This window comes from Rhodnius prolixus, unplaced genomic scaffold (assembly GCF_049639745.1).
Source record: "Rhodnius prolixus isolate KJV_2025 unplaced genomic scaffold, Rpr scaffold_1, whole genome shotgun sequence".
In the NCBI taxonomy this organism is placed as follows: domain Eukaryota; kingdom Metazoa; phylum Arthropoda; class Insecta; order Hemiptera; family Reduviidae; genus Rhodnius; species Rhodnius prolixus.
Window position 1 is genome coordinate 6,223,776 of NW_027411581.1, and position 27,498 is coordinate 6,251,273.

The following is a 27,498-nucleotide window of genomic DNA, read 5'->3' on the forward strand; positions in this document are numbered from 1 at the left end:
TTTCATTAGAAACATTTTCCCAGACCAAAAAAATTAAAGGCATTTTTGTGGTAGAGGAGATGAAAACTCGAAAAATTTGTTTCCACATAATAGCACTTTCCGTTCACCCACATAGTATGCGCTAAACACCAATTTTCCTGTCTGCCACAAATCATGGACTTCCGGTCGGAACTTAATATATAAAAAATTTCAAAAACGATCGTAACTCTTTCACTTTTTTTTTTTGAAGATGATTAAAAATAACAATTTAACTTAAAATCTTTAAGTTGAAGACGCCATAGATCTACCGAAGTGCCAGCTTTGAAAGTGGCATCATCATGGCCTTGGTAGTACTTGACAAAGAGGCGAAAGTGTCCCAGACAACTTAAGATTAATCCATCCATCTTGTGAAGCCTAAAGTTTGACATTATAACTACTTGGCTCACAAATATTACAGTTCATAATTTATGAGCTTTAATAATTTATTAATTAAAGCTCATACTAATTTATTAACGTCTAAATTTTTAATAAAGCTAAATCTAAATTTGGGCATTAAATCTGGCAGGTAACATGAAACTATTCAAATAAATATGAAATTTTAATGCACCAGTCAAATTTTGTAAATGTATTACGCATGATTATGGGCATAATTGAATCACTCACTCAAATCTGTAATTACCATATTAGTAAATAAGTTTAAAAATAAGCTTGCAAAAAAAAATCAATTCATGATAAAGGGCCAATAATTTATAAATAAGATATTATACACCTTATAGCCCTTATTAAAAATTCAAGGCGACGACCCGCGCAGTATTATTGGATTAAGAGCATTATGGCAGGAAAATTCTAGATGTTATTTCCTCAAGAGTTTTTCCAGCGGCAATAATACTTAATGTGTATTTTAAATTTCGAATTGTTATTTAATATTGGTTGACTTTAATATGAGCACAAATGCATATTATATATGAGAATACATTTAGGTATAATATGAGAATATAAAAAGGATTCTGGAAAGAGTGGAGCATCCTACAATTTAGGTCACTTGGATCAATTTCCACGGGAAAAATTCATACAAAACCCAGAAGAACCTGTTTGGTAGGAAGTAATGCCTATTTTTTCAGGCAGGCTTTGCATCCAACTACCAAATTAGGCGTCGTGGATGGAGGCGACTAGCAAACATACCTTACTATAAATTTCTCACATTAACCATTAAAGGTATAGACTGGGAATATAGCCTAGCACCGTAATACATCAAAGCTTTGCGGCTCTAGCCTATAACCGCTCGGCTACAAGGCTAAAGTAAGGCTAAAAAGAAAATCGTGCAAACCCTTACGGAAAAGTGATTTTCTTTGAACTGAAAATGTTAGCAAATTAATCAATTATCATTAATACTTCATAGGTGATAATACTGAACCCAATTCAGTGAATGGCATTTTGACGGAACCACACGTTACATAAAGCTTGCTGTAAAGTTGTTTTTTAGCTTTGCTGGTTTCTTAACGCACATCGCAAAAGCACGGAAAAACCATTTAATACAAAAAAACTGAGCTTAAAGTTATTATTTGAGGTTAACAATGTAAATACAAATTATAATTGTTAATAAGCGATTTTTTTATAATCGTTTTCGAGTTACGGTGTAAAAACCACTTTTTCGGACCTCACGATGCCTCAAATATCGATATAGGAAATCTGTACGATTACAATACCTTGCAAGCCGAGTGTTTTCAGTGAAATATTTGACAAAGATTGCGATAATTCTTCAAGTCGGATGTAAGAGAAAGTTCTAGAAACAAACATACTCCGAAGATGATGCTTCTACCAAACAATGTCCTGTCATACACCCATGCAGGTGAGGTGAAAGCATTTTTTTTTTTTGTAATGTCTGTCAGTCCGTCTATGAGAGTACGACACGAAGTTTAGCTTCTCTGGAGTGTCTGCCCCACTCTCTGGCACGGGTGTCTCCCCGCCGCCGCGGCCAAAACGTTAGAGTTGAACCGTTGAACTCCCTTAAACACTACGACTCCATTCATTACCAACAAACGTGTACAGCACACAACGGTCTTCAACTTCTCTCATCCAGTTCAACAAACACAAATCTTGGTTCCAGTTTTGTTCCAGCCAACATGTTCACCACAGTAACGACTGTTCTCAGTTTTGCCATTATTAGCGGTTAGTTTACTTTCTTTTATTTTTGAATTTCTTATTGATTTTATATTATTTAGGAAGCCGTGGTTAACAGATATGTAACTGCTGTCCAACTATTCTTTAGCTTTTATAACAATTATCTAATATTTCCATGGCAATCGTATTTAAAATCAATCAATTGATCGTGTCCGACATTTTTTTAAATTTTCTCTCGCACCCATAAGACCCTGGAATGACTTCTCTGGAATTCTAAAGCATTTAGAAGCAAGTAATGACTTTAGAAACTGCATTTCTATTGTGAATATCTCAAACACGAAATATCGCCGTGAGTTCTAAACTTAGTACTAGATTGGAGACGTCCTTCATCCATAGTGTCAAGGTTAAGATTGTACTCTATTTATATCAACGTATTGCATGGATATGTCTGCATAAATTTAACGGAAATTGGCTTACTAGAAGTGAGATCTCACTAAATTGATTTTTGGAATGTAGCGATGTTTCTGTTTTTTCATGTTGGTACCTTTAAAGTGAAACTATTATGATGTTGAAGTCATCAATATGTTTTATTAAAAATAGTAAGTTTAGCTGTGTAAACTGCGGAAAGAGAATCAAATGAGTGTTAAGACAACTCAAATTCAACTCTCAAGAGAGAGAGACTTTAATCAGTAGAGCTGAAAAAAAAGAAAAAGAAAAATGGTGTACAAGCAGAAAGAGAAGATTTTCCACTTGAAAGAAAACTGTAAAATGGAAGTGACCCTTCCAGGCATAGGTTTTTCCGCCTTTGGTACCTTAAACGTCACAAACATGCTTGCAATTCTCACACTCCAAGCATGCGGCTGTTCGTTCCCACTGTTGTTCACCCTTAAATTCCCACAAACATACCTAAGCTACCTAGAAATTCACTGAACTTTACAAAACAACAATAACTGACAATAAATTCTTATCACTTAATTTATATTCATGTTTTTTTTTAAATTATAATTATCTGCCGCGCGGTTATTGGATTTTCAAGTCAAGGCAAAATATTAAAAAATAAAGTAAAATAAATAAATAAAATCTTTTTCCAATTTACCTATAAGATGAAATTTTCTTATAAACTTTAAGAAATTGTTACTAAATAAAGTTTAAACACTGTGAAGACCTTCCATCAAGTGACGATAGTGCAACAAAAAATGCAGTGAAACGTCACCGAATCTGCAGTTCTTGACTCGTTCGGAAGTTGATTTTTTTTTTTTAATTTCCGGCCTTGCAACATTTAACATTTCGCACCTACTTCAACTTTTAAACCATATTTTTGAATTTAGCACTAAATTTCCTATAAGATAAATTATTCATGTTCAGATTTATCAAGCTTTAATAGGTGTTTATTAAAGTTAAAAAAACGTTCTGTCTTTACCTCCAACTACCAAATTAGGTGTCGTGGACGGAGGCGACTAGCAAGCATACTTTACTGTAAATTTCTCTTATTAACCATTAAAGGTATAGACTGGGAGTCTAGCCTAGTACCGCAATACATCTCAGCTTTGCGGGTCTAGCCTCTAACCGCTCGGCTATCGTGGCGACTAGCAAACATACTTTACTGTAAATTTCTCTTATTAACCATTAAAGGTATAGACTGGGAGTATAGCCTAGTACCGCAATACATCTCAGCTTTGCGGGTCTAGCCTCTAACCGCTCGGCTATCGTGGCGACTAGCAAACATACTTTACTGTAAATTTCTCTTATTAACCATTAAAGGTATAGACTGGGAGTATAGCCTAGTACCGCAATACATCTCAGCTTTGCGGGTCTAGCCTCTAACCGCTCGGCTATCGTGGCGACTAGCAAACATACTTTACTATAAATTTCTTTCATTAACCATTTAAGGTATAGACTGGGAATATACTCGAAATACTACAGTCCACTTCAGAGGACCTCAAAGCATCCGGTGAAATCAGAGATCGATAATCTGCCCAATTTCGATAAATTCTTAATAGGCGTAAGAGGAAATAAAAATACCATCATTCTTCTATAGCTAAATCTATAAAACTAATACTGAAATTTGAAAATAAAATAAAATAAGGAGAAAAGATAAAATCTCCATTGCCAGTTCGCAGTTCCATTTCCTTTAGCGTCAATAAACATTAAGTGAAATGGTTTTTCCTTCATTTATGCCCATCGCCGATGCTGGAGGTTTCTCCGCCCGCATTTCTCTAATATTCCTTTCTTGAATGGAACACAGAATGGAGGAGGATTCAGTTAGGAGAGTTTAGAAGAGTTAGAACGGAGAAAACCAACAATTCCCATTGTAAAGTCTCCTCTCTCTCCTCCATATAAATCGGTTTTTCCGCTTTCCTGGACAAAGGGGACAGTTTTATTTTTCCTTTTCTTTGGGTTGTTGTTTTCTTTATGTGAATAACTTAAGAAGATTTAGATCAATGTCCTTAATATGCATGGAATCAACTTTCTAAGATTGTTTATCCTCTTAGAGATTATAATCTATTTTTGTAATATTTATTCAGAAAATTGGGACGCCAGATTCAGAATTAAGGGCAATCTTTAGTGCATTTAATTTTAGATATTGAGTTGCTAACATCGCAATGCAAAATCTGTGAAATTTATATACTTAATTCGAATCGATGCAATTAAATCGAATTTTCGCATGGAATGCATTGCTTAGAGGTCCTTTTCCTAGGGAATCTGTTTTTAGCCAATAGTTTCTGGTTGCAAAGTGTCCTGTATAGGTACAAACTAAAAATCTGGTGTAAATACAAATACAACTTTCTCCCAACCACTTTATGAAGTTGTAACTTTCTTGAAATTTTAAATTTGTAACTAAAAAGTAGTTGGATTAAATATTCTTACAACATTAAAATAAAATGAATTTTATTCATTAAGGAAACGAGAAGGTACATCTTTCTCAAAAATCCTACCAAAAAAATCACGTTATGTCCAAGCTTAAATGAAAACTTTTTAAGACTGCCAAGAAAATTAACAGGAAATAAAAAAAAAATTGAACCGCTTTCCCGTTAGCCTATTACACTTCGAACTCGAAATTACGAAAATACATTTAACAATGATAAATATAATGGATTCAGGTGTTAGAATGGTCCTATTTACTGAAATGGGCACTTTTCAGGAGAGCCTAATTTTTCACCTCCCTAAGATTCCCGGATTAAATATAATTTCCAAGTAAAAAGTTACACAAGCTGAAAGAAAAAAAAGATAAGCGGAAATTTCGACGCGCTAATTGGTAGTTAGATGTTAATCCCTGGCTGCGAAAAAATAGCCGATTACTTTACTTATTTATTTTGTTGCGTTAAGGACCATGGAACATGACAATAAGTTTGCGGTCAAAATCTCTCAATTTGTAAACTCGTGCAGGCACGATTGCCTTAAAACTTTGTTCCCTTATTAGGATAAGGGAATTGGGAGGACGCTTCCCTCTTTTGCCATTTTAGAATAATATACAGTCATATCCTTTTTTATTAAGAAGTATACAAAATATTGCTAAAATTTCGAGTATGTAGGAAGTTCTTCAACCGGAAGTGAATCGTATTTTTTATGATTTTAAGATTTTCCTGAAAAGAATGACGATTTTCTTTAACCGTGGGTAGATCCGGACAGAAATCTGTAACACCTTCATTTAATTTAGTGGGTACTTGGGATAGTTGAGGCTGATTGCGCTCACCACTAGGAGGTCAATTCAGTGTACTGTGGTGGGTTGCATTAAATGTTCTTAAATAAGGCAAACCTACTTCCGAAACTCTCACCAAGGCGACCTTCAAGAAAAAAACAACAAAATATATATTTTGGACAACAAATAGACCCCACACCTTTTTCCTTTATTACCATTATTGGTAGAAAGAAATTCACGTCATTGACTGCTCTCATTCACTCACCCTGGGGAGGTGCAGACAGAGAAGTGGAGGTCCCCGCCCAGATATAGTTACTGTCCGGCTGCGAGGTCGAGGGTAACCAGTCGGCTGGCTGTAGGTGACATTGTGCATTCAGTTATACTTTCTTTACAAGCTCTAGTTACCTTGTCCAACCTTTCTCCCCCACCTCCTCCTATCCCTTCCTCGTTGGCGCTCACTAATTGTTGTATAACAATCTAGGTTTAGTTCAGGTCGGTCAACTATGTAACTATATTATTTACACCCACTTCGTGTTTGGTTTGTTGAGTTGCGAAAATTTGTTGGGGGGCTAGGCCCTTATTTGTGACGTGATCACCAAATGTGTGTTTTTTTTTTAAATTCTTGCTTCTTGATGCAGAAAAAGGTCCAGGACTACGTAGTTGTTGGTGCCAGTGATGGCTAAGTGTATAGGTGGTGAATGAAGACACTATTTCAATAAAGCTTTTTGAAAAAAAAACATTAAAAAGCCTTGAGAGATTTAAGAGGATGCTGTCGGAGCATCAACATAGAATTAGAGTTCGAGTAAGTGAGAAGGCCAAGTCCGCTGATTATCTTCAAGTCGTTTACAGCTGATCAATCGGTATTTACGCGAAGCCAACAATCTTCAGCATAACACTCAACGATGGTTTCAAGGGTCACTGCTAGGGGCCACTAATGTAGTCTTTTATAAGGCGCCACGGTAGTCGACCTGTTAGAGGCTAGACCCGCAATGCTAAAATGTATTGCGGTACTAGGCTATATTCCCAGTCTATACCTTTAATGGTTAATATGAGAAATTTATAGTAAAGTATGTTTGATAGTCGCCACGTTAGCCGAGCGGTTAGAGGCTAGACCCGCAATGCTAAGATGTATTGCGGTACTAGGCTATATTCCCAGTCTATACCTTTAATGGTTAATATGAGAAATTTATAGTAAAGTATGTTTGCTAGTCGCCTCCGTCCACGTCACCTAATTGGCTAGTTGGATGTAAAGTCAGCCTGAAAAACTAGTCATTACTTCACTTTTTTGGAACTACTTTTTATTATCGATATAATTTAGAAGTTAGGACCGAATTGGTTGCCTAGAATACTACTAAGCCCTGCTCAGAATCCACCTGCAGTCAGAACATCTCAGTAACGATTTGCTCTATACATGAGCATTATATCTAAATATAAATTCTGAAGGAGTCCATGATTAAAAAATGTCTGGCTAGCCTTGGTCACTTGCTTTAACACTTGAACTGGCGCCGACTACTTTATTATATGCCTCGTAAAGTATTAACGACCCTTCAATAATAGAAGAGCTTCCAACCTTAGAACGAAAACAATCTTAATAATGTTATAGCATCGGCATGGTAAAGCCGTGTGAGAGTGAGATAGAGTAATATCTTCTACTTCTACAGTTCCTTATCTGGTAATGAACAGAGTCATGAACAAATGTTTAAAATAAGATTTAATTGGATATTAATTTAAAAAAAAAATTAAGTCGCAAAACTTAATACTAATGAAGCACTTGGATATACCCACTTAGAAAAAGTTTCTCGCTTTTCTCTTGATAAAATTTTCCAAGCTAACTTTTGGTAATGCCCTGACAGGCCTAAATTGTGGGGGCGATACTAATGATAAGAGACGCTCACTGCTGGATTCAGGACCCCACTTCTAGTTATTACATGAATCATCTTAAATGGGGATGAGAAACTGATTAAAACTTGGATAAGCCCCACAATTAATTAACCAGTAGATTAGCTTTACTTGGGACGAGTTTTGCTCCCCAAGGCGCTGTTGCCAAAGATGCTTAGTGTAACCATTCCCCTGGGAGTTAATCCTCCACGCATTTATTTAGGGTTTTATGCACTAATGGTTTTTGCGACATTTCCTTTCCTAGAACAAACCTAGGAGATGGAAGCGCAGGAGATCTTAGCTATCAAACCCACACCCTTCAAGGAAGCTTATTGTTCTTCTGGTAGCTAAAACCATGCCTTTCTTTCACAAGGGTTTTTCTAGTTGGTTTAAGAAATATCTGGGTAAGAAATGAAAGATCTTTTTTCTTCTCTTGTCACAGTCTCCATAGAGACGGGTTCAGCTTCAGCGGGGACTCTCTGTGGAAATGATAGATGATAGTCGATGTGAGCTCCAGTCAGGTTCAAGAACTGCAATCATCTACTGAACGGAACGAACGCTAAGAGGTTTACCGATAGCAGCAGTAGAGGGATGGACTTTTATGACGGTCGCTGTCCCTAGGTAATTTACCTCTAACGCCTAACAGCTCCAAGGGTCCACAGATCGAACGAAACTGGCCAGGTCTTCTCTACTAGTTCGAGTTTAGGTCCTCGCCCATTGTTGTATTCCCAGCGCTCTTCCCCGCCAAAAACAATTGACCCAAATTTAGGTAGTACCAGGCTATTAGCCCTAACTCTAATAACTAGCCACTGCTATCTTGATTATTCACAGTCACGGAAAAGAAGGGAAAAATGCGCCGCCCCTCACAGTTAAAATATCACGTCCGGTAAAGCTTTCTGAAACATAAAATATTTTTATTTGGATAACCGTTACCGACACTGTACCTCTGTGCAATAATTTCATTTCAAAATAATTGTTATATTTCTCTTAAACTATTTCTAATTAGCTCTAAATTTAAAATGTTTAGACCTAAATTCGGGTTATTTAAAATTTGATGAGGTTCATCTAAATGTCAAAACTGACAGATATCCCCCATGGTAGGCTATATTGATTATTGATACTCCATGTCCTACAAATTCATGAACATTACCTCCCAATTTACGTAGTTTGAATACAATTATTAACTGAGAGTTAAAATTAGACTCCTGAACGTTCATAATATAAAACCTTCAAGTTAAACAGTAATTTCACTAATTGGTATACTCTTATTAATTTGAAACCTAATTTAAGAAAATAAGCTACCTTTAATAATTAACACAACTTTCTAGATTCCGCGAGTTAATTGTAGTAAAGTTATTAAAGGATCTCTTTAATTAAAAAAAGAAAAAAAGAAAAATGGATTAATTTAAAAATAATAATTCTAAGTTAACTCTTAATGACTAAAATTAAGTTAAGCATGGCGTTACAGCTTTCCAATCGCGCTTAACCTTTAGCATGCTCTAAAATTACTGGTTGGTTATTCTTGAATGGATTGGTTGAAAAACAAGAGACCATCGATGATTGCTAGTGGTATCTGAAGTAGCGTGTTAGCTAGGTGAAAAGCTAGACAAGAATTTATGGTTCTCAATAGAACAGTTTTTCAAGGCTAAAACTAGTTTCTAGGATTCTTTTTTGAACCCTGATGATGCAGAGTGTAGACCCTTAATTACGCCCTAGAGTTTATAAAGCAATATTTAAAGTACGATAAGATGTGAATTACATATATTATATACGAGGTGTGTTCAAAAAGTAACGGGAATTTTTAAATTTCGCGGGTTTGGAGAGTCTGATTGTAAATTTTTTTTTTTTATTATGTTGGTACACATGCCCCTGAAGTACGATAAAATTTTCAGTAATATTCATTGTTTACTTCTTAAGTGGCAGCCGTTAAGGTTAGAAATGTTTTTCGAGCTTGGCGATTTTTGTTTGTTAAAAAAAATGGATCAAAGAATTTGTATTAAATTTTGCGTAAAAAATGAAATAAAGTGTGTGAAATGTTAATAAAGGCATATGGTGAGTCTTGTTATAACAAGGATTTACGAGTGGTATAAGCGTTTCCAAGATGGCCGCGAAAACGTTGAAGATGACGAACGACCTGGACGTCCAAGCACATCAACAACCGATGAAAACGTGAAAAAAGTGAAAGAAATGGTTATGAACGATCGCCGAATCACAATCAGAGAAGTCGCTGATGATGTTGCCATATCAATTGGCTCATGCCATGAAATTTTTTCGGATGTTTTGGGTATGAAACGTGTGGCAGCAAAATTTGTTCCAAAATTGTTGAATTTCGAACAAAAACAGCGGAGAATGGAAGTTGCTCAAGAGTCACTCAATGAAGTCGACAACGATGCGGATCTACTGAAACGTGTTATAACAGGTGACGAAACATGGGTTTACGGATATGATGTCGAAACTAAGGCTCAATCGTCCCAGTGGAGGCATTCTGGATCGCCAAGACCGAAAAAGGCTCGACAAGTGCGGTCGAATGTGAAGGTTATGCTCACTGTGTTCTTCGATTTTAATGGCATAGTGCATCATGAATTCTTGCCACAAGGTCAAACAATCAATAAGGAGTACTACCTACAAGTTCAACGCCGTTTGCGTGAAGCAATCCGAAAAAAACGCCCGGATTTGTGGCAAAACAATTCATGGATTTTGCACCACGATAATGCACCTGCTCACACTTCATTGCTTGTTCGTGAATTTTTGGCCAAAAACAAAACTTTAACGATGCCCCAGCCTCCATATTCGCCAGACATGGCTCCATGTGACTTTTTTCTATTTCCAAACATAAAGAGAACATTAAAAGGCCGTCGTTTTACAAGCATAGATGACATTAAAAGCGAATCGCTGAAAAAGCTGAAAGCTATCACAAAGATCGAGTTTCAGAAGTGTTTCGAGGATTGGAAAAAGCGCTGGCACAAGTGTATTGTATGCGAAGGGGACTACTTTGAAGGCGACAATATTAATGTAGATGAATAAATAAATATTTTTTTCAAAAAACGAAAATTCCCGTTACTTTTTGAACACACCTCGTACATACATTTTTAACCCTTTGTAACCGTAAAGGGATTAGGGATCTATTCCATAACCTGGCAGTTTGTCCAACACTGGGAGAACATCGCGCTCGTTGGCCCTCAGATATCCTCTACACTTTGCAGGCAATCTTTTTTTGGATTTGGTAGTAGTAAAGTAAAATCGCCGATTTTTTTTTCAGGCAGGGCTTAACGTCCAACTACCAATTAGGTGTCATGGACCGAGGGGGCGGAAGCTCTTACATTGCTATAAACTATTTTTTTCTACGAAATAAAAGCTAGCCATACGCGGCATTAGAACTGGGGATCTCACACTTACAAAGCCACGCTCTTGACCACCCAATCTTAACCAATTTTGGATTGTTTTATCGACCGAAAACTGGTTCAAGCTTGTAAGAATATTGTGCAGCAGCTTCTGCAAAGAGAACATCCATAATTTATTAAGATATCTTTTTATACTTGCAGGTGAATTAGTTGAATTAATTTAATTTTGATTCCAAGTTCACTTTTTTGTTTTTAGTGGAATCATTGTGAAAACTATTAGAGCAAGACTCCACAGACTGTCATTAAGACCATGTTTGTCTGTAAATCTTCATTTATTTTATTATTTCTGTTAATACGCAATGAAAAAGTTGAATTTTGTACATTTTAATAAAGAGTTCTTCTTCTAGAATATGTTGCCTACCCAATGGGTCTCTCACAGCAGACCATTGTCTTTTTTTCTTTTTGTACCAAAATTACTAACACACCTTTCTTTCCTTTGAATTTATTGCAGGAGTAAGCAGTCAACAACAGGCGTTTCGTTGTCCAGAAAAGAATGGGTTCTATCCAGATCCGATACAATGCGATCTATACTATCACTGTGTAGGTGGAGAGGCTGAAGAGAAACTGTGTCCGGATGGTCTGCTGTTCGACGATGGAAATCCTAGTCATGAACGCTGTGATACTCCGGTGAATGTTGACTGCGGTGATCGAGATCAACTACGTTAGTCAATTGGCTATCTTTTTATATTTTATACGATACAGTTTATCAAGAAGATAATATCTATGTCAAGTTCTTTTAAATACTCTTTCCAAATTACTTAATTATTTATAAGAGGTAGAGTTTGCTGTCTTCATATTTTCAAAATTGAGTTTTTAATGTTTCAAGTTGTTCTCAACTCAATTATTTTTAGCGGAATAATCTTTGAACGCATTGTGTGCACGTTTTTGCATAGATTATTAGAATTGCCGACAAGCTAAAATCGCTGTGGGTTCAAACATGGCATTTCGATTGGATCCTGTTGTCACCCTTGAAATCCGTTGACCGATAGAATGAACAACTGTTCAAAGAAGGCGTTGCGAACTTTACAAGAAGCTAATCAATCGCTCGAGCTTTATTTTTTGATCTTACTTGATACTTGATTTTTCCAAATAAGTTTAGGCGGTTTAGACATTCCTTTCTGGTCAACACTACTCAGCGGTACATGTATAATTGAAAGAGAATGCCAATTTCGCAAGAACAGTTGACATCACGAGCACTCCGAGTATATGTTACAGAACTAATAGAATACCGTCTTGTAGCTGACTGTTCAGTGGTCTTACAATTGCTCCAACCGAGAACCGCTTTAACAGATTAAAGACGAGATAAAATTTTCTAAAGTAAAAGAATTCATGACACGCATTCACTGTTCAAAGCTGACGGCTTTGATTGATCCGAGCTGACACTGTCCAACAGCAGATCTTCTAAATCGTGTAGAGCATTTCAAAACATCATCTTTCAAGATTTGAAGCAGTAAGGGTCTAAGAATAACTTCTTGCTTCATTCCTTAATTGTATCTTTATTAACTAATCTCTGGAACCAACCAAGTCAATTCTTTCACCTAATATTCAGAGCATGGTCATCAGAAAAACCTAGTGCCATTAAAATTAAGATTCCCCACGTTTTTAAAAGAACGGAAATCTGTTGCAACGAAAATTTTTGGGCGGAACATCTGCCTAAATAAAAATTATATAAAGTTGGCTGGTAAAATACGGAATATTTTTTGAAAATCTTTCGAGCATACTATGTGAAAGTGCACTGTCCACGTTAGCCGAGCGGTTGTAGGCTAGACTCGCAATTCTAAGATGTATTGCGGTACTAGGCTATATTCCCAGTCTATACCTTTAATGGTTAGTACGAGAAATTTGCAGTAAAGTATGTTTGCTAGTCGCCTCCGTCCACGACACCTAATTCGGTAGTTGGACGCAAAGTCATTACTAGTGCTCCGTGGACGCTCGCAAAGCTTAAGCTAGAACGGAGGCTAGTTAAGACTACCAACAAACTTCTATCCGCCATTTTCGCAGGTGTACTAACCTCTAAATGAAGATACCCTAGTAGTTAATGAATGAAATACAGAATTCAGAACTAGTTAACTTTTGAAAACCCCAAAAATGAAACAGTTACTCAATATTAATTATGTTGGAAATCTATTTTTAATTAGTACCATTAGTATTCAGTAAAACCCTAAAAGAAAAAAAAATTCATAAAGAAATTCATAATCGCCTCTCGGTTCAGAGAAGCAGAGAAATAATTACAAGACTTATTGTAATTAGAAGAGAATTACAAATGAACCACATGTACTTGCTCATTCTCTTTTCTCTTCAGATTTCTCTTCTCTGGGATTAGAGAAAGAGCTCTTGGGTTCTAGAGAGAGAGAGAGCGAATCTTGTATACGGTTCTTCGCTCTATTCAAATCACAGCTTTACCAAGCTCTTCTATTCATATGAATTCATTTACATTTGCAGTCTTACTATTCATTTGCACATTAATGAATGTGTCTCGTTAGTTTCTCGCATCTCTTCCATTGCAATCAAATTTTTCCTAATTGAGTATTTTTCTCCGCAAGTACAAGTTCTTAAGGTGCCCCCCTCAGAATTCTTATATAACAAAAAAAAAATTCAATTTCAAATTTTAAATTTGTCTCATAAAAAGTTTTAACATTTAACTTCTTAAAATTACTAATTACTAGAAACATAATTAAATTCCAAAATAACAATTTATTGGGTTGTTACAACAATAAGCAGGCTGAGAGCGAACCACGCGGTGTGCGGATCGTATGTACGCAGGATCAACAAAAAGGTCCTCCCTCCTCTTTGCGTAGATTGCAATGAGGAGGAGGATTCCAAACATATAATAATGATATGTCCATGTTATGTATTGTACTAGAAAGGAAACGAATGTTTGACGACATATACAGGTATTTAGATGCACCCATTTCGCTACGAAGACATAATATTCTCCGCCCAACATCTATGTGCTTAAATCTCTAGCAGAGCTAGCAATGAAATATGAATGTATTTAAAAGTTATAGAATGAATGGAAGAAAATGATTAGAGAAGGATTACGTGATTTTAATTTAGGTTAAGCTATAAGGATGGCAGGAATATAGAGTACTGATCCATCCATTAGTTGAAAGTTTATATGTAAATAGTTGTATATAGTAGAGGGATGAATGAGTGAAGCGAATGTATATATAAGTAAGAATGGAGAGTGAGTGATATTCTAGTGATAAGCACCTAGACGATGCTGGTTGTATGGCGAAAGCCAATGCCAACAAAAAAAGGCAAAAAAAAGCTATAATGCGATTAGTACTTCCAACAATCCAACATGGCTATTTGGATTTTTTAGACTGTAACCGGAACTTTTTCAGGCGGGCTTTACGTCCAACTACCAATTAGGTGTCGTGGACGGAGGCGACTAGCAAACATACTTTACTGTAAATTTCTTTTCATTAACAATTAATAAAATCCAAGGCCTAAAGACCGGGAATCGAACCCAGCACCCCCAAAGCATGCGTACTATTACAGATAACATCTAAGATTTTCTTTAACTAGTAAGCGTAAGAGAATGTTCTTGTAATGAATGACGTGTTTCCTTTTTATTGCTTACGAAACCGGAAGTCTTGTTACGATTTTATTTTATTATTATTGTAAATAATTCATAAAAAATTGCAACTAACTTGCCACTGTTCTTAGGTCGCCTTTATAAGTGTTTATATGAACATAAGCATGCTGAGGCAGATAAACTGGGTCCCCAGTTTGAAAGCCCTACTTAAAGCTCTATGTAAAGTTTGGTTTGCCAGTTTTACCGGAAGTATGTGTGTGTACTATGTACACAGTCTTTTGAAGAAGCAATAAAGTGGTGTCTATGTTTATACACATACAGAGGCGAATCCTGGCAGCAACGCTTAGTGTTAAGTTTGCAACAATGGGCTCCGTGTGGGGGGCCCTCAAACATAAACATCCTTTTTAAAGGATCACTCTGACTATTCACACACACACACACACACACATATTTATGAGCGTAAACTTTACTTTCACGTTAAAATAACGCGTTATAAAACTTCATTCTATATATTACAATGTACTACCTTCTGCTACATACATTTTTATGAGAATAAATAAATAAATAAATAAAAATAAAAACAGTTCGTAAGGAAGTGTTTATAAAAGCGGAGGAGTTCGAAGATCTAACGCCAATTCAGCCATGTTTGAAAAGATCGCCAAAAATCTCCTAAACTCCTAAAAATTTGGGAATTTTAAACTTTTACTGGATAAAAAGGGAAGAAAATCTCTCTAAGTTGGGTATTTTTCAACGTAACGCATTTTCGTGCATTTTTCTTGACGATCAACACTAATGCAACTGTCCTTCAGGATAGCTTAAATTATTGGCGACTAGAGCGATTTCAGACAGCTGCCGGCCTTCCAAAAGGGTTCACTCGTTGACTACCCGCCCATCACTTAACAGTGGAGCTGTAAAAGGACTCTTGGAAGGGAAAAAAAATCTAATGGCCAGCAGGAGACTCAAATCCAGGTTCTCATGGGTCCCAATGCACCGAAACCAGGATTATACAGTGCTTTTGTTACATTTAGCTGTCTGACCAAATTTAATTGCCTGAGTGTAACCTAATCAAAGGATTACCTCCACACAAAGGTCGAGATATCACGCACAGAAGATCCTAGATGCGAGTCCAGCAGCACTGGTTGATTTTAGATTTTTTTTCCCTGCCTAGAAAACTTTTACAGCTTACAGTACGATAATATGGTATGTAACGAGTGAACATAGCCGAGTAACTGGCAAATATATAAATAAGTTGACATTTTTAATGCAACGCACTTCCGTATCTTATCACTGATGAAGCTGGTATCCAGGTCAGAACGTTCGTCAAGCCCAAAAAAAATCAAGTTTTCTAAGGCCTCCAATTAAGATTTTTAAGTTCAGAGCATAAAAATAAGAAAATTTTAACCAAATTAAAAAAGAAAAACTTACGAGAGTAATGAATTTTCCAGAGGAGCCAAAAAGTACTGAAGGATGTCCTAGAGCTAATGGATTTTTCCGCCATCCTGATGGTGAAGTTTGTGACAAATTTGTGAACTGTATCGACGGAGTGCCGAACGAGATGCCATGCCCACCAGGACTGATTTACGACGATGAAGCCAGCACTTGTGCATGGGCGTCTGAAACAAACAGAAAATGCGTACAACTTAAAAGAGGTTTGTAGTACTTTACTTTATTGGTTTAAAGTTAATTATACTATTTTGTTAGGGCAAACATACTTAAAGGAGGCGCTTAAGCTTAAAAAAAAAGTTGCATCATGGTCTAGGAGCGGTTCAGGCGACATTAACATGGCATGTATTCAATCGAATTGAATAACAGCACATTTTCGACTTTCATTTTGGCAAAAGTTCAGCACAAGCTCCTACAACTTTGACTAAGTTAATTAGCTTTGTTAATAAGTTTTAATCAGTAGAAAATTTTGCTCCTGTTACTCCCCTAACTCCTCACAGGATTATTTAATTAGTTTTCGTGAAATAGAATTCTAAAAAGTTCCAAGTGGGATGACAGACTCCTGTTTCTACTCCTGAACTGACATATAATCTTATCCTTTCTACTAAGAGTACATCCCCAGGAGCGATCCTCCGTTCTACCCGCAATATCACAATACGCCCCCCCCCAACTCCATGCTTCTCCCATATTCCCGGATATTCCATCTAGGAAATGATACACCATTTTAATTATGAATCTCAGGAGGAAACATCATTCATCAGCGTGTCTAGGCAGCCACTCAAATCTCTTAACTGCTGACTATCTCAAGGATAGAAGATGTTTCATATGTTCCAGTATAATCTCTTCCATAATATAAATAATAATAAAGGTTAATCAACAATAGGGACATCAACAATTTGATCTTCGCACTCGGCCAAGATCTTGACAATCCAAACCATTCCAGCAGAAAGCATTAAGAGTTTTTTTGGGATTTCCAGGAATGGAGTGGGAAGAAAGTTCTTGGATTAACGGATTGTAGTGGATAGAGGGAGAGAGAGTCATGAAATTTTCTGTAACGAGATGTGATGAGTACAAAAGGAACATTGAGGGCTTTGTGGAACGGTTTGGTTAGAAACGTCAAATGGAGCTTTAGTGATTCTGCGAAGAATTTTGGATTAGAGTGTTTGTAGTCGGCTATAATTAGAGCGCATCAAGAATAATTTAAAAAAAAAAGAAAAAGTAGTGTCCCTAAAAATTAACAGGAAGTTGTGATAATTTTGCAAATCCCGCGTAAAGCATTTCCGCACTGGGTCATAAAAATAACTGTTTCCTTCTATTAAGGCCCTCAAAAACTTATATTTCCGGTGCTTTCTCAAATCGGAAATCTAAAACTGTTTAAATCAGATAGAAATTGAATACGCAATCAAGCAAAGTTATGATGGAGAAATTTATTAGTGAATAAGCAAGTAATTTACTCCATTCAATAAATTGCCTAACTGTAGTATATACGAGGTGTGTTCAAAAAGTAACGGGAATTTTTAAATTTCGCGGGTTTGGAGAGTCTGATTGTAAAAATTTTTTTTTTTATTATGTTGGTACACATGCCCCTGAAGTACGATAAAATTTTCAGTAATATTCATTGTTTACTTCTTAAGTGGCAGCCGTTAAGGTTAGACGTGTTTTTCGAGCTTGGCGATTTTTGTTTGTTAAAAAAAATGGATCAAAGAATTTGTATTAAATTTTGCGTAAAAAATGAAATAAAGTGTGTGAAATGTTAATAAAGGCATATGGTGAGTCTGCTATGAGTAAAACAAGGATTTACGAGTGGTATAAGCGTTTCCAAGATGGCCGCGAAAACGTTGAAGATGACGAACGACCTGGACGTCCAAGCACATCAACAACCGATGAAAACGTGAAAAAAGTGAAAGAAATGGTTATGAACGATCGCCGAATCACAATCAGAGAAGTCGCTGATGATGTTGCCATATCAATTGGCTCATGCCATGAAATTTTTTCGGATGTTTTGGGTATGAAACGTGTGGCAGCAAAATTTGTTCCAAAATTGTTGAATTTCGAACAAAAACAGCGGAGAATGGAAGTTGCTCAAGAGTCACTCAATGAAGTCGACAACGATGCGGATCTACTGAAACGTGTTATAACAGGTGACGAAACATGGGTTTACGGATATGATGTCGAAACTAAGGCTCAATCGTCCCAGTGGAGGCATTCTGGATCGCCAAGACCGAAAAAGGCTCGACAAGTGCGGTCGAATGTGAAGGTTATGCTCACTGTGTTCTTCGATATTAATGGCATAGTGCATCATGAATTCTTGCCACAAGGTCAAACAATCAATAAGGAGTACTACCTACAAGTTCAACGCCGTTTGCGTGAAGCAATCCGAAAAAAACGCCCGGATTTGTGGCAAAACAATTCATGGATTTTGCACCACGATAATGCACCTGCTCACACTTCATTGCTTGTTCGTGAATTTTTGGCCAAAAACAAAACTTTAACGATGCCCCAGCCTCCATATTCGCCAGACATGGCTCCATGTGACTTTTTTCTATTTCCAAACATAAAGAGAACATTAAAAGGCCGTCGTTTTACAAGCATAGATGACATTAAAAGCGAATCGCTGAAAGAGCTGAAAGCTATCACAAAGATCGAGTTTCAGAAGTGTTTCGAGGATTGGAAAAAGCGCTGGCACAAGTGTATTGTATGCGAAGGGGACTACTTTGAAGGCGACAATATTAATGTAGATGAATAAATAAATATTTTTTTCAAAAAACGAAAATTCCCGTTACTTTTTGAACACACCTCGTATATATATATATTTGTAAGCCAGGGCCTCTTAAATATGTCACTTGCAATATTAAGTTATAGTTAAGGCAGCCGAAGTAGGCCCCGCCCAGCCTAGGACCGGTCTGCGTGATATTTTATCGATTATCGAACATTCTCACCTCCAGTTGCGGTATCTTTTCTTAAACTGATTTAAAAATATATATTTAAAAGACAAATAATCTATAATTATTCTTCATATAGATCTTTATACATAAGTAAGTAATCTTGTAGAAATTTGGTGTGAACGGCTGAGAACGGCAGCAATTACGAAAATTCTGAACGTTTTAAGTCTTTTATTTTCTTTAAGCTCGGAATTCCGAAACTTCCAATACAATAACTAAATTGACTAACATTATCTAGTTATTAGAAATGTCGGATTCTCTGAAATGAAATCTAACCTTTTTTATGTTTTGTTATTTAATCTTTTATTGAAATTCGCAAATGCAACAATTGCTGCAACAAGCAAATGTGATATAATGTCGTGAATGAAGATAGGAGAAGGCACCCAGTGGCGACACTCCATTAACGTGAATAGATGCACTGTACTGCTCTTATGAGGAGAGTAGATCGCGGGGCCATCTTCTCTTCAATCTCCTTGGAGGATTACCTGGTAATGTGGTAGAAGATAGGTGTTCTATGATAGGCTTAAGATGAGCTGCTGTAAAGGGATGAAATGAAAATGTAATCCAAAAAAACCCTTTATAGAACTGCCCTAAAACCCAATTTTTGGAATTATAGGGCACGTCTATGTTATACTCGTATATGTATATACAAATAAACTTGAAAGACAATTCAAATAAAGTTACAAATTCTTTAAATAAATTAAGAAGGCAGCAGAGAAGTGAGTTTCAAACTCATTATTTTAGCCAAAAGATAACTTCCCTTAATTGGTAGGGCCGTACTGAAACACTGAAATGGCACTTTAGAGGAAAACTTCTCTTCAAGAAAAGTACTTAATCAAATTTTCCGGGAAAAACGAATCAGACAAAAGAAAATCTTGATCAGTGTAAGAGGGTAAATAGTTTAAAGAAATTTTTAATGAAAGAAATTTGAAGAAAAAGCAAAGGAAATCCTCAACGTATTTTCTTTTCTTCTTTTTTTAGAAAAAGCGGAAAAATTGTTCAAGTTGAATGTTTTTCAATATTACGCTTTTCCTTGCAGTTTTGCAACTGTCAAAAAAACATTTTTAATATCCACTTTAAAGGAAAAAAAATAGCTAACTACAAAAATCTATTCAGGAGACCCGAAAAGACGACTACTTCCGGTGGAAATAATTTAAAAATCTGTACGATACTAGTACTTCCTTTTAGTGAAAGAAAATAGATTTTTTTTTGAGTAGGCAGAGAAGTAAGAAAGCCTTTATTTCTGAAAATCCAATATCCAATTTCCTTTAGAACTAATCAAATACCTAAATAGATGGACCGCTAATCGATAGTTCCAATAATTATCGAACATCTATTTATATGCATGTCAGAGAAATACACGGACTGATAGTCTATCAAGATTTGACCCAGTTAAATATGATGTCAGTCACAGATGGAGATGTTATTGAAGAAATCTCCAATGATACATACATACGTAGAAAAACGGCTGTCATTCTCATCGAAAACTCACAGTTTTTACGTGTGTCGCTAGAAGAGTATTCCATTCAGCGATTGGGGATTGGATGTAACGGGCGGGAAAATCAATCTGTTTAGACAACTACAGTCAAAGCCACCTTCCGCTTTTTTTTTTTGCCCATAAACTACTCATTTTTTTTTTTTTTGCTAACTTTCTGCCACAGCTGCAACAAACCGGATGTGTTATGTTTTCTAAATTGAATTTTCACCGGAAATACGAATGATCTGAATGTTAGTGTGATGCAGATGTTTATAAAAATTGTTAAATAAGTTTTATTACAAGGCTGTGCCTCCTAAATCTTTTTAAAGCGTCAAAACCTATATAAAAAAAAGAAAAGAAAAAAGAACGTCGTTTTAGGCGTGCTGTTCGATGGCTGGTGTTATCTACTATTCATCAAAGAAATCATCAGTGTAGAAAGAAAAAGGTCAGCAAATGTAGTAGGAGACGGTAACGTGAGTGAAGTCGAAATCTCTACATCAAACTGTTTAATCTACCTTTGATGGTGAATAACAGACCAAAATCGGTTAGGGTTTACAATAAACGCGCTACAGCGAATAGAATCAAAGAAATCAACGAAATATACCGAAAATTACACTAAAAAACAGCCGCCATTGGTCAATAGAAGAAGAGCGATCCGATTGCACTTACAGTTTGACAATCATCGTTCCAAAAAAATAGATGAGCTGAAGTTCTGCCTTCGTCATACTCTCCAGACCTAACTTAAGGCGTATTAACATCCGAGGTTAATGGCCCATTACTGTGTAACATCGCTTACTTAGGCGCCACACTAGCCGAGGAGGGGTTATAGGCTAGACCCACAATGTTAAGATGTATTGCGGTACTAGGCTATATTCTCAGTAAAGTATGTTTGCTAGTCGCCACGATAACCGAGCGGTTGGAGGCTAGACCCGTAAAGCTAAGATGTATTGCGATACTAGGCTATATTCCCCTGGTCTATACTTTTAATGGTTAATATTAGAAATTTACAGTAAAGTATGTTTTCTAGTCGCCTCCGTCCACAAAAAGCAAACAAAGACTAGAAAACGACATTCATCGATTTCTTGAAGCCCAAGGATCTAATTTGTGCAGTTCTGGGATAAATCGACTTGTTTCTCTTCCACCAAAAGATGTCATGGTGCTTAAATCAATTAATTTAAACTGCCATTAGTAAAGCTGCTTAAGTTCTAAACAGACTCCCAGAAATCCGCTTGACTTTCTTTCAATTCCTACCGCTATTCTGCTGTATTAAACTAAGCTAATTTAAGAATGTTGTTAGCACGGTTTACTAAATTTACTCCTCAGCTCCGAAATCTCCGCACAGACAGAATTACGTTCTTAGACACTATCATCAGGAAAATATTACAAACAGATGTTTAAAGAAAATCAAAAGTATTGTTTCTCTAGTTACAAACTGTAGATTTTAGCATCAATCTAAAAATTTTCTATTATGTTGAGTGTTCATAATTGGTATTCTATTTTTTTGTTTTCTAAATTTGTTGCAGATGCTTTGGAAGATGGTTTCTCGTGCCCAGAAGGTGAGGTAATGGGTCCAAACGGCAGAACATTACCACATCCTACGTTCGCCCATCCGGACGATTGTCAGAAATTCTACATCTGTAGAAATGGAGTAGAACCACAGTATGGTTCATGCCCGGCCGGTATGGTGTATAATGAGGAAACATTCAAATGCGACGAACCGGACAATGTACCCGGATGGTAAGAAATAAAAAAGGAAAATCTTCTTCTCACAATAAGACAGAGAATCTTTTGTAAAACCATTCAATACATTAGTGTGTGTGTGTGTGATACTATTGTGATGCTGTAATTTGTCTTCTACATTTATTGTGATACCATTGGCAACAACTGTGCTGTCTACATATTTTGGGTAATTCCTAGGCAAAGTCTGCGCTTCAAAATACTACGACATGAACATAGTCTATGTGAGAACAAGGCGCCAATTACGAGATAACGGGCAGTGTTAAAATCATAGACCACCATTATCCAATCAGAAATAAATTTAATTGCCTAGAGAGCCTAACTAGATAATATTAGGCTACATTTCTGATCTGAACTTGGTAGATCAGTAGCCTCATTTTCTTTCTGGGACACGTAACTTGCATCTAATCCCACAAAATTGTAAAAGTTAATCAATTCCTTTGTTTTTTTGCTTAAAATGATAAAGGTCTTAACATTGCCTCAGTCTTACAGTCTCAGTTTCTTGTACTACCATCATATCAGTGGTATTGCTTTTGCTGCAGAGATCTACGTCATCGTAGCTGTACCAGGCTACAGGAAATCCTGCCCTGATTTTTAATGACTCGCACTTGTTTCTATTTATTTTCTTTTAATTTTCAGTTTTGCTCATAATTTATTAATTTATTTTACGCGAATGCCAGTATCCACGTTTACTGGAGATAACGATATGATTGTAAGGATGCTTGTTAAATATAACTGCTCACTTCTATCAATTACGTGGAGTCTTGGTACAAGATTGCAGGAAGTCTAACCAAAAAATATGGAACGTCTTATTATTATAAAACCGGAAGGAGTGCGTTAAGAAAATTTGTGAACCTTCACACGAGTGCTGCGCTAACGTGTTTATTCTAGGAAAAATATCATACAAATAGTATATAAAAGCGCTTTGATTTGGATAAATCGGAAGTGACGCTAGACTAGAAGATGTGCACAGTATCAAGTCAGTTTGTTAAAAGTAAAATTGATAAAGTGAAAAGGTCGTTTAAGATATAACCCTTACACAATACGACAATAAATGTTGTATATAATCAAATTTCATATTTAAAAAAAATTGAAATAATATAATATTCTTAATATAGTGAACACTTTATATAATCACCTAATCGTATATTATATAACATACTTGATTTCTTATAATGACCTAATTTTTTTTAATATCATAAATAAATAAATAAATTCCCAGCCTTCTGTTGGGGGGACGCCTACATTTATTAAAATAAATTCGATTGTATTAATTTTAATTAATAGAACCACGTGACTTATTTAAACAAATCAGCTGAAATTTAAAAAAATAATTACTTCCATTACATAATTTATTATTAAAATATAAGACAGTCTTTTTATGAAAATACTTTCACCATATGGTCGTCCATAAAAGAAAATTCTAAAATAACTTAAGAGAAGAGAAAGTTAATTCTTTGGCTGATCAATCACCAGAACTAGTTGCCCAACTCTAAGAGTTAATAAATTCTTTACTTGACCGCAACCAAGAAATTTATATCTTAAATTAGATTTTTATTAAAAGTTTTATTTGTTTTTTAATTGACTATAAATAATGATAGGTGTAATTAGTTAGATAGGAATTTAGGCTGCTCGTTTGTTAAATTGTGATAAAAATTGAAGAAAATAAAAGATAATTTCTATTTGGAAATAGAGGTGTCAAGGCGTCCTCTAACTAAAAATCCCAAACACACAGGTCGAATTTCGAATTTTAAAATGCTAATTATATTCTTCCTAAATATTGTATAGTTACAATAGTAAGACGCCGCGGTAGCCGAGCACAATAGGCTAGACCCGCAAAGCTAAAATGTATTGCGGTACTAGGCTATATTCCCAGTCTATACCTTTAATGGTTAATATGAGAAATTTTGCAGTAAAGTATGTTGGCTAGATAGCATTATAGCCGAGCGGTTATAGGCTTGACTCGCAAAGCTAAGATGTATTGCGGTACTAGGCTATATTCCCAGTCTATACCTTTAATGGTTAATATGAGAAATTTACAGTAAAGTATGTTTGCTAGTCGCCTCCGTCCATGACACCTAATTCGGTAGTTGGGCGTAAAGGGCGCCTGAAAAAATAGGCAATTACTTTATTTCTTTATTGTATAGTTAGTAATGTTGAAAAAAGCTCATACGAAATACAGTACTTCCGGAAGTCTGATTTTCACGAACTTTCGTACCGCCTTAGAAGCAACCTACCGTCTCTGAGAGCTAGTAGTACCCGGGTTTTCATGTAAATATTGAATGAACAAGACATAGAACTGATAGATGCTGTGATAAAAAAAATTGTGATTTCAAGAATGGAAGAATAATCCGTAAAGATCGATACGTTAGTAATCAATCTACCAAGAAACGCTTATAGAGCGGTTTTCGAGAAAATGCTAAAAAAACTGAAGATCGATTGAGGCAAAGAGGTCGATCAATTTTACTCTAAACAATATCAAATTTGAACGTCCTATAATTTTCCATTTTTGTTTTTTTAGATAAACACAATTTTTTTGTTCATGTACCAGGAGGCCCTGGTAAGAGATAAGAGAAAGAATAATGGAAAAAAAAATATTAAGAAATTATTTGAAAAACAAACTTAAAGTAACTTAAGGAAAATGAATTTTTAAAGAAAAAGAAAATTCATCGTCAGCATTGTTTATCCTCACTCTTATTTCCGTTGAAGAGTTAGCAAAAAGTTTTCCCCACAAAAAAAGAGAAAGAGGAAGAAAACTCTTGACAAAGTGCGTGGGAGAGAGAAAGAGCATGTTGAGGAAAACTGGTAAACCATTTACGAGAAAAGTTTCCACAAATATAAAATCTGACCACTTTACTCTGGGAAATTTGAACAAGTTGGAATGGTGTGCGGGTGGTGGAGGGGGAAAACGTTAATAGCTTTGCTGTACTATAGAGGAAAAGCGCCGCCTGAGAGGGGTGGAAAAACTGGAAAATGTGTTTATCATTTCCACTGTCCCGACACATGAAGTGGCATTCTACTCTTTGTAATCGGCCAAGCTTACAACTGTACTTAGCTAAAATTGATCTGATTTGCAAAGTGATACGATTTTCTCTGAGTACAAGTTTCGAGATTCGATTATCGAAGAGTGTCCTTCGATACTCTCGCTTCATGTCTGAGACTGGTCGTTTTATCTTACCAAATTCCACGGCCCCAAGGATCGATTCATCCTTCCCCTGTCTAGAGGATCGTCTTTCTCTCGTTTCCATCGACCATTCATCCGCATCACCCAAATTTTTATTTTTTTCATTACTTCTGAGTATTTGAAGAAGAACATGCCTATTTATTTTTAAGCTAAATTGAGTCCAGGTGCTCCATCAATATCTGAATGATATATGACATCGTCCAAACAATAACATCGTGATTGGAGACTGTCAGATCTGTTCCAAGTGACATCCATGAGGCTTTCTCCTCGTGATTAAGTAACCACGTGTGGCAGTGATGAAAGTAGAAGATTTAATCACCCTCTTGTCCTGTATTATGCGTCTCCTGTAAACTTCATTATACTTTATTCATCTTCTTTTTGGAACTATAAAACTGGTACCAAGAGAAAGTACTACGACCGAGCAGATATTAAATTTGGAGTTACCACAGGTAATACAGTGTGTTTTTTTATAACATTTAACTATTTTGCGCCTCACTAGACTTATATAGGACTATCTTACGCTCACATTTAACCATTTTGCGCCTCACTAGACTTATATAGGACTATCTTACGCTCACATTTAACCATGTTATCGGTTCACCAGACTTTTACAGGACCATACTACACTCACATTTAACAATGTTGGCGACTCGCAAGACTTATATACTTTACACTCCACTTTACACTCATATTTAACTTATTTTTTTTACCGCCGTACATGTAATCTATTTATTTTGTCAATCTATCGACTAAGTTGGTAAAATAAGTAATTTAAGCTACTTCTTTTTCATCTTTGCTATTCCAATCTGGTGGTACCTCGTTTTAGTCTAGGAAATATCCCACTTAAGGCTACATGTTCCGTTAATTTGTGAGTATTTTGTTTTGTGTAATTGATCAGAAATCAGCATAAGCCCAATTACATTAAATAAAAAGGTCGTAGTTTTAAGAAAATCCTTCAGAATTACAGTATGAGGAAGTCATGTGAGTGATTACGTAAAGTTTTATATTTATTTAATTTTCTAAATCATGATTTCAGTGAAAATTGGTTTGGCGATGACAAAAAGAAACCATAAGATGGTGCTACTCTCTAGGAGTGAACGACAAAACCAGCGCAAGTGAAAGTGTGGTGATAACCTGATACAAAAGCATAAATTTGACAATCAATGTAAATTAATTTAAAAAAAATTAAAAATCGATTTTTTTATTGAATAGAAATATATATTGTTAGCTCTTTTGTTTAATTAATACAATTGATTAAATTAATTAAACAAAAAATACAGACAAATTGATCGCTATCAGTAAAATACAGCCTAACTTTTGTTTTTTTAATTAATGTATTGTACAAATTGTACAGATGTTTTCTTTGAATTTGTTTTTAATTTATTATTGAAAAAATTAATTAAAATCCTAATTTTTTTTAATTAGTAATTAATTTTGTGATATTTAATTTGTAAATATAATTTTGTATTAATAATATTTTTTTTGAACAGTAACTAAATTTCAGAAATAATTTTTTTTTTTCTATTTTTTGCGAAGTATTTTTTAAATTATTATATTAAATTTTTTTAATTAATTTTTTATCTAAAGGACAAATATGTGTCCATTTATATTAAATTATTTATAAAAAATGTAAAGAGTCGTTTAATTTTTTTTTTTAAATTAATATTAATGACAATAAAGATATTTTCTATCACACCATTATTTATTTGAACCTTTTACAATCGATGGGAGATTTGGGAAATATTTCTTGATGAAACGAGAAGTCCCCCCGGTTGGGCCAAATATCTGAGAAGCGGGACTATGTACGGGAAGTATTTTCCATCTGTCGTAATCAGATTAATGGAGATCATTATGAGAGAGGGGTAAAGTTTTTTATCCTCTCATTGCCAGACATTCAAATTGGTGCTCACGATTCAATACTAAGTCTCGAGTGTTACTTCAGTGAAAGGCTAGATCTCTTAATTTCTACTAAAATATAGTCAACATGTGTAGGTTCGCTATGATAAAAAGTGGATTTGTTGAAGGAAGAGTGACGTCACATTAACCTAACGAGGTCATTAAAATCATTGTTAACTAAAAAATAAAAAAAAAAAAAAGTTTTCAACTAAAGCACTCGGTTATGTAAAGGTTTCAATGGAAACTTTTTAACAAGTAT

At 35.5% G+C, this 27,498-nt stretch overlaps 1 protein-coding gene across 1 annotated transcript; it reads left to right on the forward strand.

Moving 5' to 3' along the window:
* Positions 1-1,960: 1,960 nt before the first annotated feature.
* Positions 1,961-26,820, forward strand: LOC141453246 (protein obstructor-E-like). Its single transcript, XM_074126213.1, has 5 exons — positions 1,961-2,148; positions 11,471-11,680; positions 16,006-16,209; positions 21,946-22,159; positions 26,380-26,820. Exons 1-5 carry the CDS (start codon positions 2,103-2,105, stop codon positions 26,414-26,416), a joined length of 711 nt encoding a protein of 236 aa, XP_073982314.1. The 5' UTR covers positions 1,961-2,102; the 3' UTR covers positions 26,417-26,820.
* The last annotated feature ends 678 nt before the right edge of the window (positions 26,821-27,498 follow it).